Source organism: Triticum urartu, chromosome 6A, assembly GCF_056163025.1.
Source record: "Triticum urartu cultivar PI428250 chromosome 6A, HENAU_Tu73, whole genome shotgun sequence".
Taxonomy (NCBI): domain Eukaryota; kingdom Viridiplantae; phylum Streptophyta; class Magnoliopsida; order Poales; family Poaceae; genus Triticum; species Triticum urartu.
Window position 1 is genome coordinate 558,077,443 of NC_141878.1, and position 14,480 is coordinate 558,091,922.

General features: G+C 42.3%; 1 protein-coding gene across 2 annotated transcripts; it reads left to right on the forward strand.

Annotated features, from left to right (window-relative positions):
* The first annotated feature begins 3,073 nt into the window (after nucleotides 1–3,073).
* LOC125514996 (uncharacterized) lies at nucleotides 3,074–12,368 on the forward strand. 2 transcript variants are annotated; one of them, XM_048680404.2, is made up of 22 exons: nucleotides 3,077–3,434; nucleotides 3,521–3,669; nucleotides 3,769–3,850; nucleotides 3,985–4,400; nucleotides 4,839–5,268; nucleotides 5,369–5,592; nucleotides 5,897–6,092; nucleotides 6,176–6,318; nucleotides 6,387–6,561; nucleotides 6,668–6,721; nucleotides 6,927–7,103; nucleotides 7,834–7,946; nucleotides 8,224–8,406; nucleotides 8,939–8,996; nucleotides 9,134–9,193; nucleotides 9,290–9,331; nucleotides 9,415–9,545; nucleotides 9,642–9,777; nucleotides 9,862–9,939; nucleotides 11,085–11,201; nucleotides 11,798–11,860; nucleotides 11,944–12,368. In XM_048680404.2, the coding sequence occupies exons 1-22, from the start codon at nucleotides 3,189–3,191 to the stop codon at nucleotides 12,046–12,048; spliced, it is 3,378 nt and encodes a 1,125-aa protein (XP_048536361.2). In that variant the 5' UTR covers nucleotides 3,077–3,188; the 3' UTR covers nucleotides 12,049–12,368. The 2 variants fall into 2 exon arrangements, 1 of the variants encoding a protein (XP_048536361.2); XR_007286742.2 differs by lacking the exons at nucleotides 9,642–9,777; nucleotides 9,862–9,939; nucleotides 11,085–11,201; nucleotides 11,798–11,860; nucleotides 11,944–12,368 and having other exon boundaries at nucleotides 3,074–3,434; nucleotides 9,273–9,331; nucleotides 9,415–9,468.
* The last annotated feature ends 2,112 nt before the right edge of the window (nucleotides 12,369–14,480 follow it).

Consider the following 14,480-nt stretch of genomic DNA (forward strand, 5'->3'; position numbering starts at 1 on the left):
TGAGGCGAAGGAAGTTAAAGCCGCTCTATTTCAGATGTTTCCTACTAAAGCTCCAGGCCCTGACGGCTTTCCAGCTCACTTTTTTCAGAGGCATTGGGATATTTGTGGAGAAACGGTGACTAGGGCAGTGTTGGCTATTGTGAAAGGAGAAGGGAGCCCTGCATGTTTGAATGACACATTGCTGGTTCTCATCCCAAAGGTATCAAATCCAACTTTATTATCCCTGTTTCGTCCTATTAGCCTGTGTAATGTGTTATACAAGATTGCTTTGAAAGTGCTAGCAAACAGGCTAAAACTGATCCTGCCTGACATAATATCAGAGGAGCAATCCACTTTTTTGCCAGGGAGGCTAATAACTAATAACATCATATCAGCATATGAATGTTTGCACTTCATGAAGAGGAATAGAGCAAAAAATAACAGATTTGCAGCTTTGAAGCTTGATATGATGAAAGCATATGACCATGTGGAGTGGTCTTATTTGAAGTCTATCATGGAGAAACTGGGCTTTGCAACACCTTGGGTTTCAGTCGTGATGAATATGGTGAGCTCAGTCTCTTTTTCTGTTATGTTTAATGGTGTGAGGTCAGAATCTTTCCAACCTACAAGGGGAATCCGACAGGGAGATCCAATCTCTCGTACCTTTTCTTGATTGCAGCAGAGGGCCTTTCGTGCCTCTTAAAATCCCAGAACCAATCATCCCAGCTCAACGACATTAAGGTGGCGCCGTCGGCACCGGCGGTGAACCATCTTTTATTCGCGGATGATAGCCTGCTGTTTTTCAGGGCAAGTGTGAATGGAGCAGAAAAAGTATCAAACCTATTGGATTCTTATTGCATGGCATCGGGTCAGAGGATAAACAGAGATAAATCCTCGATCCTTTTTAGCAAGGGCTGCCCAAAACTAGTGCGTGCTGCGGTCAAAGGCCATTTGCAAGTTCCCAATGAATCATTGAGCGACATATATTTGGGTATGCCGACGGATGTGGGTCACTCAAAAAAGGGGACGTTCAAATACTTGAGCGACAGAGTATGGGACAAGGTGACGGGATGGATGAGCAAATGTCTGTCTGCTGGTGGGAAGGATGTGCTAATTAAATCCGTGGCCCAAGCCATACCCGTTTTTTCTATGTCATGTTTTAAGCTCCCAAGAGGCCTATGTGATCATATCAAATCTATAATCAAGAAGTTTTGGTGGGGATGCAGGCAGGGAGAGCGCAAACCAGCATGGGTTTCATGGGATGTGATGACACGTCCAAAGCACTTGGGAGGGCTTGGCTTCAAAGATCTGGAGATCTTTAATCTTGCCTTATTGGCGCGACAGGCTTGGAGACTTTTGAATGAACCAACAAGCTTGAGTGCAAGGATACTTAAGGCGGCATACTTCCCTGACAAGACGATCCTCACAGCTGAATTGGGATCCAGGCCCTCTCAAATATGGCGGGCTATTTTGGAAGGAAGGGATTTGCTTAAACAAGGAATCATACGCCGGATTGGTAATGGCCAAACTACGGACATATGGAACAACAACTGGATACCAAAGGACATGACCCCTCGACCTATCACATCTTTGGTCGCGGACCCCCCTAGGCTTGTCTCGGAGCTGCTCTCTCCTGCGACAGCTTCCTGGAACAAGACCTTGGTCCGGACAGTCTTTCTTCCTATTGATGCGGAGGCAATTTTGAAGATTCCGGTATGCACTCGTAATATACAAGATTTTTGGGCATGGAACCCGGACAAGAAGGGTCAGTTTAGTGTGAGCTTGGCTTATAGATTCTTGCTCAGGACTAAGCTCCAGTGGGAGGAGTGGCTAAATGGTGGCAGCGGGACGTCCAACTCTGAGAAGGACGAAAAATCTTGGAGTGCACTTTGGAAATTAAAAGTCCCTTCGAAAGTGAGAATTTTTCTTTGGAGACTTGCTCACCATTCGCTCCCAACAACTGATGTTTTGAAACGAAGGAATATGTCAATGCAAGACGTGTGCCCTCTTTGTGGGTGTGAGGATTCTTGCGACATGCCCTAGTTGCATGTACGATGTCACGTTGTGTCTGGGCACTGTCAGATGAAGCGTTGCTTTCCCAGATGTCGGATAACCTGGAAGCTAATGCGAGGATTTGGTTGTTCGAGTTGAATGAGAGTCTAGACCATGACAAATTCACTAGAATGGTCATCACACTCTGGGCCATTTGGTATGCAAGGAGAAAGGCGGTATATGAATCAATATTTCAGAGTCCACAACAGACGACGTCTTTCATTAACAACTACTCCCTCTGTTCCAAAATACTTAACTTCCATTTGTCCAAAAATGAATGTATCTATATACTAAAACATGTCTAGATACATCTATATTTTGACAAATGGAAGTCATGTATTGTGGAACGGAGGGAGTACATTGCAGAGTTGGGCATGCTGCATGTTGGGAGAGAACATGAAATCACAAGATCAATCCCGGCCCAACAGCCAAAGAGGTGGCTACCGCCTCCCAGTGGCACAACGAAGATCAACGTGGACGGAGCGGTTGGCCGAACCAGGCGAGGAGGGGCAGTAGCGGCGTTCTGTCGTGATTAGGAAGGCAACTACCTCGGCTCATCAGCTGTGGTTTACTATGGCGTGACTGATCTGCTGTTGCTGGAGACATTTGCTTGCCGTGAAGCGCTAGCATTGGCTGATGATCTTGCGGAGCAGAAGGTATATGTGGCCTCGGACTGCCAAGAGGCGGTGAATGACATAAATAGAGGGACGTGAGGCCCTAATGCGGCGCTAGTACATGAAATAACACATCATAGCAATAGTTTTGTTTCTTGCTCTTTTGTTTTAGAGCGTAGGAATTTCAATTTCGAGGCGCACAATCTTGCCAAGTTTACTTGTAATCTAGACATAGATAGACATGTTTGGTTGGGTTACCCATGACCCGTACCTTGTACCTGTAACAATTTCTTTGAATGAATAAAGCAGGCAAGATTTCAAAAAAAAAAAGCAGCGATCTGATGGCCAGGAATCTCCGATCTGATTCTGAAATAAACAATTGACAAAGGAAAAAAGAAAAGCGAAAAGCCAAAATAAAGAGAGAAAGAAAGAAAACCGGTGTGCATCTCCCGCATCGCCCACCAGCCTCCCCTCAGATCTCCCCCCGACCCGCGCCGCATCTCGCCCGCCCGCCGGCGAGGGGGGGCCGCCGCCGCCGCCGCGATGTACATGGCGTACGGGTGGCCGCAGTCGATCCCGCTGGACCCGGGCGAGTCCGACGGCGCGGTCCTCCTCCGCGTCCTCGGCCGCCTCCTCCTCGCCGTCTGCCCCGCCTCGCTCCACCTCTGGTCCGCCTCCCACCACAAGGTCCGCCTCGCCCGCCTCGACCGCTCCCCGGACTCCCTCGCCGCGCACGGCCCCAACGCCCACGCCGTCTGGAGCCCCGACGCCAAGACCGTCGCCGTCCTGGTCAGCCTCTCCCCTCTTGCCCCCTGCCCGCTCTCTCCCTCTTCCGCCCAACGACTCACTTCCATGTGTCTGTGTGCTGTGCACAGACCTCCTCCTTCTACCTCCACATATACAAGGTGCAGCTCTCGGGGAAGCCGCTGATCGTCGGGGGCAAGCAGCTCCCCGGGCTCTGCCTCGCCGGTCTATCCCAAATTATCGTCGAGAAGGTCCCTCTCGCCAATGACATTTCCATAACGTACGGTATCCGCTGCTGCTCCTTACCATGTCTGAAAACTGCGACGCGAAATTCCGAGAAAACGGAAAGCTAATGTGGAAGCGTTGTATCATGTTGCAGGAGCAATTTTGCGTGCGACAGCAAGAGCATGCTCCTTGGGCTGTCCAATGGGCACTTGCAGGTCGTGTCCTGGAATGCTGAGGTACATGGAAATGCATACTGCTTTTGTTTCTTGTAAGTCGCCCGATAGAAGCGAAGTGTGTAGTAGTTGTGCCATCTTTGCTTCCTACTTGCTATCTTAAGCATGCTGCATGTGTTGTTGTTGTTGCTTGCCAGTTCTCGGACAGCTTCAAGCTTCGTTGCTCCGCATGCTCGCCCGACAAAACCGCTGCCGTTGTAGATGCTTTGGTGTTTGACCCGCCTAGCTTGCGAGGAAATTCTAATGCAAGGCCTGCTCCCTGCTGCACAGGGGATTTTGCTATCGTCCATGTTGAGTTGTCGGTGAAGCTAAGATTGCTAGTTGCTGTGTACTCAGACTGTCAGGTTGCGCTCTGCACGGTCGGTAAGAAGGGATTGAAGCAAACCAGCGGCATCAGGGTAGACAGATGGTTGAGCACTGGTGATGCAATGTGTACTTCTGTGGCTTCCGAACAGCAGATTCTTGCCGTCGGGTGCAGCAGAGGTGTTGTTGAATTGTATGACCTGGCTGAGAATGCGCGGCATATACGCACTCTTTCTTTATTTGATTGGGGGTAAGCCTCTCAAACAGATATATGTTTTTCTTAAGCTGTTAAGTACAAGTTGCATTGGTTGTTCTGAGTTCTGACGACCTAATTTTCTGGCAGTTGGTTGCAAACCTGTACTGATTTAGGAAACCCTTCTTACATGTAATGAAACATCAGTGGAATTTTGAGACATTTTGTTACTTTAGTAGATGTTGTCATCTCAAAGTGTTACAAATTCAAGCGAATTTTGAGTGCCTGATTGTATTGGTTAAGCACCTAACGCCAATATTGTCTTTTCGTGCATACACTTAAACATGTCATTTTGCCAGAAATGTCAATGTTTCAATATTTTGTCTTGTCATTTGCGACTGACGTGTACTAGGTTGATTTAACAGCAATGTTTTCCCAGTTATTATTCTATTGAAGCTGAGATAACTGTTCTTTTTTCTTGGACAAAATTTGTAGGTATTCAGTGGAAGATACTGGTCCAGTTACTTGTATATCTTGGACGCCTGACAATTGTGCTTTTGCAGTTGGATGGAAATTTAGGGGACTTACTGTTTGGTCTGTATCTGGATGTCGGTTGATGTGCACATTTCGTCAAGCCGGATCGAATTCTGCTTTGTCTCCAATGGTTAAACCTAATGCCCAAAAATTTGAGCCTCTAATGGGTGGGACATCACACATTCAATGGGATGATTATGGATATAAATTATTTGCAGTTGAAGAAAGCTTATCAGAAAGGGTTCTTGCTTTCTCATTTGCCAAATGTTGCCTCAACAGAGGACTTTCGAGCACAACATATACTCGCCAGATTCTTTATGGCGAAGACCGAATCCTGTTAGTGCAACCTGATGATACTGATGAACTTAAGATATTGCATCTTAATGTTCCAGTTAAGTCTTCGGGTTTCATCTTTTGATCTGTTTATTAGGTAATAAAGTGCAACATATGTTGATGTATGGATAATTTTAACACTTCTCTTTTGGAAACAGGTGTCCTATAGTTCACAGAACTGGCCAGTTCTGCATGTAGTTGCAAGTGATGATGGCATGTACTTGGCAGTTGCTGGCTCTCGTGGCCTAGTGCTGTATGATTTGCGAAACAAAAGATGGCGTTTTTTTGGGGATGTTACTCAAGAGCAAAAGATTCAATGCAAAGGCTTGTTGTGGCTGGGTAAAGTAGTCATCATATGCAATTATGTTGAATCATCAAACACGTTAGTCTCACTTTCTTACCTTATTTTTTGCTATCTGGTAACTGTCTCAAGTCTGAAACTTTCTGCGCATGGAAGCTCTTTATTTATTTATTTATTTATGTTTACTGAGCTTCATGCTTTGAGCAAGTGCTTGAACTCACATAGATACTGTCTGAACCTCACTGTTTGCTATATGTCAAAAGAATCATTAATATTTTCTATTCTCAGTGCTTCGTTACCTATTTAAAGACCACTTCTCTCTCTCATGTGTATGACTTGCTATTTACCATTTAACAATATGCCTTGTTCATTGCATTTGTCTTAGGTACGAGCTGCTGTTTTTCCCAAGATATCACCTTGATCATAGCTCCTTACTTTACCGGAAACCACTGCTTGGTAGACCCATTGTCATGGATGTCTTTCAGGATTACATTCTTGTTACCTACAGTCCATTTGATGTGCATATATTCCATGTGATGATCTCGGGAGAATTGTCACCTACCAGTAGTCCAGTTTTACAGGTGACGTGAGAATTTTGCATCCTCAATGTAGATTCTTTTGTTAGCTTCTGCCTTACAACGTACATTTCTCCATGATTAAACAGCTTTCAACAGTTCGAGAACTTTCAATTATGAGTCCAAAGAGCCCACCTGTTTCAATGCGCTTGATTCCTGAACCAACTGATGAAGGTGTGCTGAAGCGGGATACAAATGAATCTTCTAACCTGTCGTCCCAACAACCTTCAAGGTATATTTTAATCCAGATGTCACTTGGTCCTATTCTCCTTGATTTTTATTTGGCTTGCAATATATCAGATGTCTGATCTTGCGGGTGAATGGGGAACTTTCTGTGCTGGACATGGATGATGGACATGAGCAAGCACTTACAAATTCAGTTGAACTCTTCTGGGTCGTCGGTTCTCAAGAAGAAGAGAAGAGTAATCTTATCAAAGAGGTTTCATGGCTTGACTATGGCCATCAAGGGATGCAGGTCAGTTTTAATGGTATTCTTTAATACATATTTTCTTTATTATGCACATGTATCTTTGGGTCGTATTTGCCTGCTATCCTTTTATGCAGAAACTGCTTTGTTTCAGGTATGGTACCCATCACATGGAGCAAATCCTTTTAGGCAAGAGGATTTTCTGCAGGTACTGATCTTACTTCTTAGGTCAAGCAATGGTTTTTGTATCTGCTTGGAGTTTTCCACCTACTTAATGTGAAATGCTTATATTTTTTGGGTAAATCTGTTAATATAAGCTGTGATATTTTTATGTGCTGATCTTTTATCAAATGAAAAGCTTTTCATGATGTTATCATAAATTATAATTGAGCATGTCTTATTTGATTCTGTAGTTGGATCCAGAGCTTGAATTTGACCGTGAGGTGTATCCTCTTGGTCTCCTGCCAAATGTTGGTGCAGTTGTTGGTGTTTCTCAGCGGACGTCCTTTTCAACCGCAGAGTTCCCATGCTTTGAGCCTTCTCCAAAAGCGCAAACAATATTGCATTGTTTACTACGGCATCTTCTTCAGGTAGAGTTAGCAATGATCGTTCCTCTCTGGTGTATGTTTTCTATCAGTTGACTTTTTTTTAAGATAAAGGCAATATTAGAAACTTCTCCATTAATCTGGTAAGAATGGAAAAATGTCTGATTCTCACATTAGTCAAATATATACTTTTGGGGCTCCTAGCAGTGCCTCTAAATTTGAGTTCTTACATCAGATTAGTGTTAATACACAACCCGTTAAAACAGGACTTATGCTTTAAAGATGAAAGTAAAGGGCCAAGTTTGATGAAGATTGCATAAACATTGCTACACACATCCAATGTGATCTACGAATAATTTTTTATGCATTGTCATCTAAATCCTTTCTCACCATTGATTTTAGCTTGGATAAGTGGCGTTATCTGCTGTCTTACTGACTGAATATGCAAAGCTAACATGGCTTCTGCCTACGTTAGGGAGAACGCTGGGATTCATTTATTTTTTGGACTGTTATATTATGATATTTGCCCGCGTTGAACTGTGTAGCAGGACTTTCAGACATACTTTATTGCAAGCATAAAAAAAGATGATTTCGCTTACATTAATCTAGGGTTGTTGCCTTTGGAAGGTTAATTTTTGGCTTTACTGGGAAGATATGTTTGCAATGATGCTTTATTGGACTACTTGCGTCAACTTTTCTATGTTATGTTATAAATATGGTATAAATCATTTTCTTGTGCCTCTAAAATTACTTCTCCATTCTATTTATTTAACAGAGAGACAAACATGAAGAAGCTTTACGTTTGGCAAACTTGTCAGCAGAGAAACCTCACTTCTCTCACTGTTTAGAGTGGCTTCTGTTTACGGTATTTGAAGCAGATATATCAAGGTATTTGATTCTGACTCTTTCACTGTCCTCGTAAAATCTACTGCATATTGCAATTTGGAGCTGAAACAAAGATGGGAACATGTCATAGTTCATTGTGTAGTTTTTAATAATAGAACTCTTTCAAATGGATGCCATCCATCACTCTAATATTTCTATTTAATGCTGTAACTGGTAGCATTTTTACATCGTTTGTTCACTAAGTTGCTAGCTTTGATGTCATCATTGCTTAAATAATGAATCAACTTCTTTTTCTGATTGGCCACTTTGCTAATTGCAGGCCAAGTGCTATAAAAAATCAACTTCCACAAAAGGGTGAATCTCCAAAGAAGTCTCTTTTAGAGAAGACATGTGACCTACTTCGAAATTTTTCTGAATATATGGATGTAGTAGTCAGTGTTGCTAGGAAAACTGATGGCCGGCACTGGGCAGATCTTTTCTCTGCAGCTGGACGATCCACAGAGTAAGTGTGCTGCCTTTTTTGAAGATGCATACCTTGTAGTTGTAACTCTCTTGCTCTTAGTAATTGCCGTGCATCAGCTAGAGTGTAGATTTGCACACTTCCATGTGCCATAGTTGGTGTCCATCAACGAGAATCTGAATGATCCATTGTTGATTCGGTTGACTTGTTAATCACGCTAACTTGGACTACTGTCTTGTGTGGTCAGAATGACCTTAATTTTGTAGAGCTCAGGTATTTTGTTGAACTGGCCATTTTCTTAGGTTTTTAGAGGATATGTATGTCGCTTGATTTGTATTGGCAGTCAATTTTGATAACTCCGTTGGTTCCTTATTGGTGTGTATAGATACTTGCAGAAGGTTTACTGTTACCAGTCCAGCACCAACGTTTGGTATCTTGCGAGTGCAGATTCTAAATAAATGTTTACGATGTTTACCAACGAACTACTGTGTAGCGTCGACAGTGGTTAATGATTGATTAACATTTGAAATAAATATAATTGTTGCGTTCTTATATGACTGATCTTCCATGGTAGGATGTTCGAGGAATGTTTCCAACGGAGATGGTACAGGACTGCTGCTTGCTACATACTGGTATGCCCTTTTAGGATATGTTAAATAATGTCTGATGCATGATAGTATTTCTCAGAGTTATGCACTAACAAAGATTATTTTCACCATTATTATCATTTAGTTCAAGAATTAGTGCGTAAAATGTTGTATGATTACAGGTCATTGCTAAGCTGGAAGGCCCTGCTGTCAGTCAGTATTGTGCACTCCGTTTGCTTCAAGTAATTCTTTTACCTTAATCATAAGGTGGTTTTGGTATATGTACTAGTTGTCTCACATGTTCAAGCTCTCAATTTCAAGTGTTTGTAACTTTGCAGGCTACACTCGATGAATCTCTGTACGAGCTTGCTGGGGAGCTGGTATGCTTTTTATGCTATGACCTGTCTATTTCCTATATTTATAGTCTCCAGTGGAATTAAGGAATGCCAGCAATGTTGTTTAGGTCCGCTTCTTGCTAAGGTCTGGCAGAGACTTTGAAAATGCCAATACGGACTCTGAAAAACTATCTCCAAGGTTTATGGGCTATCTTCTATTCCGTTCGCCATACAAAAGACAATCTTCTGACTTGAAAAGGTACATTTTGTAGTTAACTTTAAAAGGTCATGTCCTTTTTTTTTGATGGTTATGGTGGTGTTATCAGAACTTATGTGTTATTCCCTCTTTGGACAGTAACTCAATGAAAGAACTTAGCCCACATATTAACTCTGTTATGAACATTCTGGAGAGCCATGCCAGCTATTTGATGTCTGGCAAGGAACTTTCAAAGCTCGTTGCTTTTGTCAAAGGGACTCAATTTGATCTTGTGGTGAGATTCTCACCATTTATCATTGTAACAGTTTTATTGATTTTAAAGCCACTTGTTATCATACTTCATTGTAACTTCATGCAGGAATATCTTCAGCGAGAAAGGCAAGGGTCTGCCCGACTGGAGAATTTTGCATCTGCACTTGAACTAATTGGAGAAAAGGTTTTTGTTTAACAAATCATCAAGTCAATACCTCAATTTTACTTTGTGCTCAATTTTCTTTGCAAATTTGGGTGTCTTTGTCTTGGTCATGAAATCATCATTAGTGGAATGACACCTAGTTATTTAGAACTTTTGCTTTGCAAAAACATTTGGGCTTGTACTGTATATATTACATATTTTAAATTTTGAAAAATCTGCAATCCTGAACTGTAAAACTTAGGGCTGTCAATGAGCCGAGCTTGAGCAAATACACACCCAGGGCCGAGACATGAATCCTAGCCTATCTGAGTCGCAGAATGAAGGGCTCTTGACCTGTCAAAGGCTTGCACACGCCTTTTTTTTTGTGGGGAATATTCTCATGAACCGGTGCTTAATTGCAAACTGAGAAAGCCAATCAGTTTAGGGCATTTGCTGCCATATTTACTTCTTGGATTAAGACTCCATTCGGGCTTGAACACATGGTCGGAAGAATGGTGGGCTTGGGATTCTAAGCAGGTGCTAGACATTTGAAATTTTAGGGAAATGACAGTGGAACACCTGGTACTGTCCAGCTTTACCGAACTTCTCGAGCTTGAGCTTCTAAAGCCTGCCAGCTTGAGGTCAGGCTTGAGCTTGGCTTGTTAGTGTCTCGAGCTGAACTCAAGCCGAGCCTAGAACAGATCATGGTCAAACGGTTGGTCGAGATTGAACTTTTTTGACAGCCCTAGTGAAACTCTCCATGTCAGTCTGTTTAAATTCGACCAGGTATTGGTCACATTGTAAATGGTATTGACGTTCTTAGTCTTGGAAAAATGATAGTAGTGTTTGCCGCAGTTTTCTCGTGCTAGTTGTGCCGTGCTCAACAAATCTAGAACCTGAACGTTATGAATGTCTTTAAGTACCTAGGGAGATGATTTGCTCGAGAAAATAAGCAAATCACTTGACAGTATTGAAAATACAGGAACAATAAGCTGAGATGATCTTGTGTAGATCATCTGTTTACTTGGTTCAAGCAGATGCATCACATACCTCAATAGTTGATACACCGTTGGTTGGTTTAAAAGTTTGCAAGTCACACAATAAAAGAATATTATTAAATATTTTTTTCCATCTTCTTTTCTTGAAGAATAATGTTCTCACTTGTATTATTGATATTTTAATGACAGCTCCAAATGGACACACTTCAGAGCCGGCTAGATGCTGAGTTCCTTCTTGCTCATATGTGTTCTGTCAAGTTTAAGGAATGGATTGTCGTGCTAGCAACTTTATTGAGGCGTGCAGAGGTAATACTTGTATAGATCTATCCTTTGACATGGTTAATACTACCTCCGTCCTGGTTTATTGGTCCCCTTCGAATTTTGTTCCAAATTTTGACCTCAGATTTAACTAACAAAATGTTAATGCATGTAATCGAAAATACTATTATTGAAAACTATGTTTAAATACGAATCCGACGATGTAATTTTTGATGACATGCATTATTATTTTATTAGTTAAATTTATGGTCAAAATTTTGGCACAAAATATTAAGGGGACCAATAAACCAGGACGGAGGTAGTAATTCTTATGCGCTAGTTAAAATGTTTGAATGTGCGGTTCTTTGGTAACCTTGTCATTGGCCTTTGCATCTGTGCTCAAGTTGTTTTTTTGGCTTTACCATGTATCTGGTTCTTCACTACTGCCCACTAGTATTTACTTGCCGCACAACTTGCACTTAACTGGATGGATTGATTGTTGTAGAATCTTTTTTTGAGATCAGATAATATTAATCTTGTTGGTGCACTGTTATCAGTGAATATTAGCATTTAGAGGTGAATTGTTTGGTTTTGCAAAACTAGTGGTCCTTGCTGCTGTAATGCATTCTATTTATTTTCCTCAGGTTTTGGTGGATCTCTTTCGACATGATCTGAGATTGTGGAAAGCATATAGCGTCACTCTACAGGTTAGCAAAGCACAAATGGTGCTCATTTTTCAGGGTTTATGAATCTTATAGGCGTCTCTGACATGTGTGCAAACCACTTGCAGTCACACGATGTATTCAGCGAGTACCTTGATCTTCTTAGCGCCTTGGAGGAGGAGCTTTCGTCTGTTTCCGATCGCACATTGCAAAGCAACGGACCGGTGTCGTGATACTGAAAGGATAGCGATTTTGGGTGGCCAACAATTTTAGCCTGGTGTTAAGTTAACACATACTGTTAGGAGGAGAGAAAGGCGCGGGGAATCGTTTGTAAATAGCGATTATTTGGGGGATGTTCCCCCCTTGGAGGCGAGCAAGAGCCTTAGAGGTTAGGACAAGAGCCTTTTGTGCAGTGAAATGAGTTAAATCACCATATTGTTGTATCATTTAGTTGCGGCAGAGTGGAGTGTGCATTCTTCCCCTTTCTGTATGTATGCGGACAATGTAAAGTACATACTGCCAGTTATGAGCATCCAGTCGCTTTTTCTGCTTCTCTCTGCCATGTGTAAAGTTTACCCGATGTGTTTATTTATTTTATTTTCGAGTAAAATGCATCATAAGTCCTAAAACTATCAGTGTGTTAGTTTAGTCCTATAACTTTGAAACTGCATTTTTGGGTCCTAAAACTATCAGAGGTGTGTCAGTTTAGTCCTATAACTTCGAAACTGCACTTTTGGACCCTATACTATCGAAGGTGTGTCAGTTTAGTCCTATAACTTTGAAACAGCAATTGTGGGTCCCAAAACTATGTAAGTTTGTTTCTCTTAGGTCCTAAGCTTGCATGGTTAGCATTGACCCACCAACGAGTCACTTGGAAATGTTTGGATTGTAGCCACGTTGACCCGACCCAATGGGCCCACCAGGTTAAGTTATGAAAGGTAAATATGCAACAAAAAAAACTAGAGCGTTGTCTTGCCTCATTCTCACGCGCTCGTCTTCTCCCACGCACAGAATGCTCAGAGGCGACGGTACAGAGGCCATCAGTGGAATGATGGTTTGAGCTCCAGCGAGGAGAGTAGACTGGTCATCTCACCCCCCCCCCCCCAACAGTAGCAGAACGACATGTCACACAACGTCCAATTGCTACCCACCTATGGCTACTGCTAGGGTTGTGTCACTCTCGACGACCTTTGCGCCAGCTTTGCAGTTTCTACGCACTCCTCCGCGTCGCCCGACAGCTCACCACCTATGTCCATGCTCGTGCCCAAACAACAATCTGCACAGCCAACTCTACGACATGGGTGTTGGGGCAACGATGATATCATCAAACAGAGAGAGAGAGAGAGAGAGAGAGAGAGAGAGAGGTGGGATGGCGTACTCCATCCCAATTGGCTCGGGATCTCCCCGGCGGCCTCGCCGAGGGAGAGGGATGTCGTCCTTCATGCCGACTAGCTCGGGATCTCCACGACGGTCACGCCAAACCTCCCAAGGAGGCTACCGTGCAGCTCATGGCCATGTAGGTGGTGGGCATGCGGGTTGCAGGACACACTGCAACGTGGAAGCGTATGTACCACTTTGGGGGACATAAACACATACAAAGGGCTCATTTAAAAAAATGCATCATGGATGGTGGCCATGCAAGATTAGGACCTCAGATGAACAAACATACATAGTTTTGAGACCCAAAACTGCAATTTTGAAGTTATGGGACTAAAATGACACACCTCTAATAGTTTTAGGACCCAAAAATGCAGTTTCGAAGTTATAGGACTAAACTGACACACTTCCGATAGTTTTAGGACCCAAAAGTGCAATTTGAAAGTTATAAGACTAAACTGACACACCTATGATAGTTTTAGGACTTGTGATGCATTTTACTCTTTATTTTCCTTGAAAAAGTGATACATTTATATACTTGTAATAATTTCTTGACCTTTTGAGTTGAACGTATGGATTTATTGCTCATACTTATTAGAGTCACGTTGAATACTTGTACAAGATGGTAATAGTTGGACGTTAAGTTGTACTCTATGTGTAAACTAATATAAGACGTTTTAGACCACTACTTTAGATTATGATAAACTTATTATAGATTGGGATAGTATTTAGATTAGGATGCTTGTATTTTTTTTTGTGGGACAAAGTATCGAAATCACTAATTAAGGAGTACTCCTTCAAAAGATCATTCTCATCTCCTCATGTTGCGACAAGTGGTGCAATGCATCTGTTTATCCGTACATCTGTTTATTCAAAATGTTTTATCTCTTAAATCGTACTTTCAAATCTCGAACCGTTTTCACCATTGGATTCCTCACGTTAAGATCTTCAAAACTAGATTTCATGTTGATAGATTTTCATGAACTTTTCTTTTCATGAAAAAACCAGACAGAAAAATCGAACTTGAAGCATGTTTTTTTCCTTTTCCAAAAGAGGCACAACTGTGCCTCTCGCGAAAAGCACAACCGTGCCTCTCGCGGAAGGAAATAAAAATAGAAAACGTGTTTTTTTCCGTTCCTGAGAGGTATGGCCGTACATCTCGCGAAAACACAACCGTGCCTCTCGCGGAAGAAAAAAAAAACAGAAAACGTTTTTTTTTCCCGTTTCCGAGAGGCATGGTCGTGCCTATCGTGGAAGCAAAACCGCGGCCGTGGCTCTCGCAAAAGGA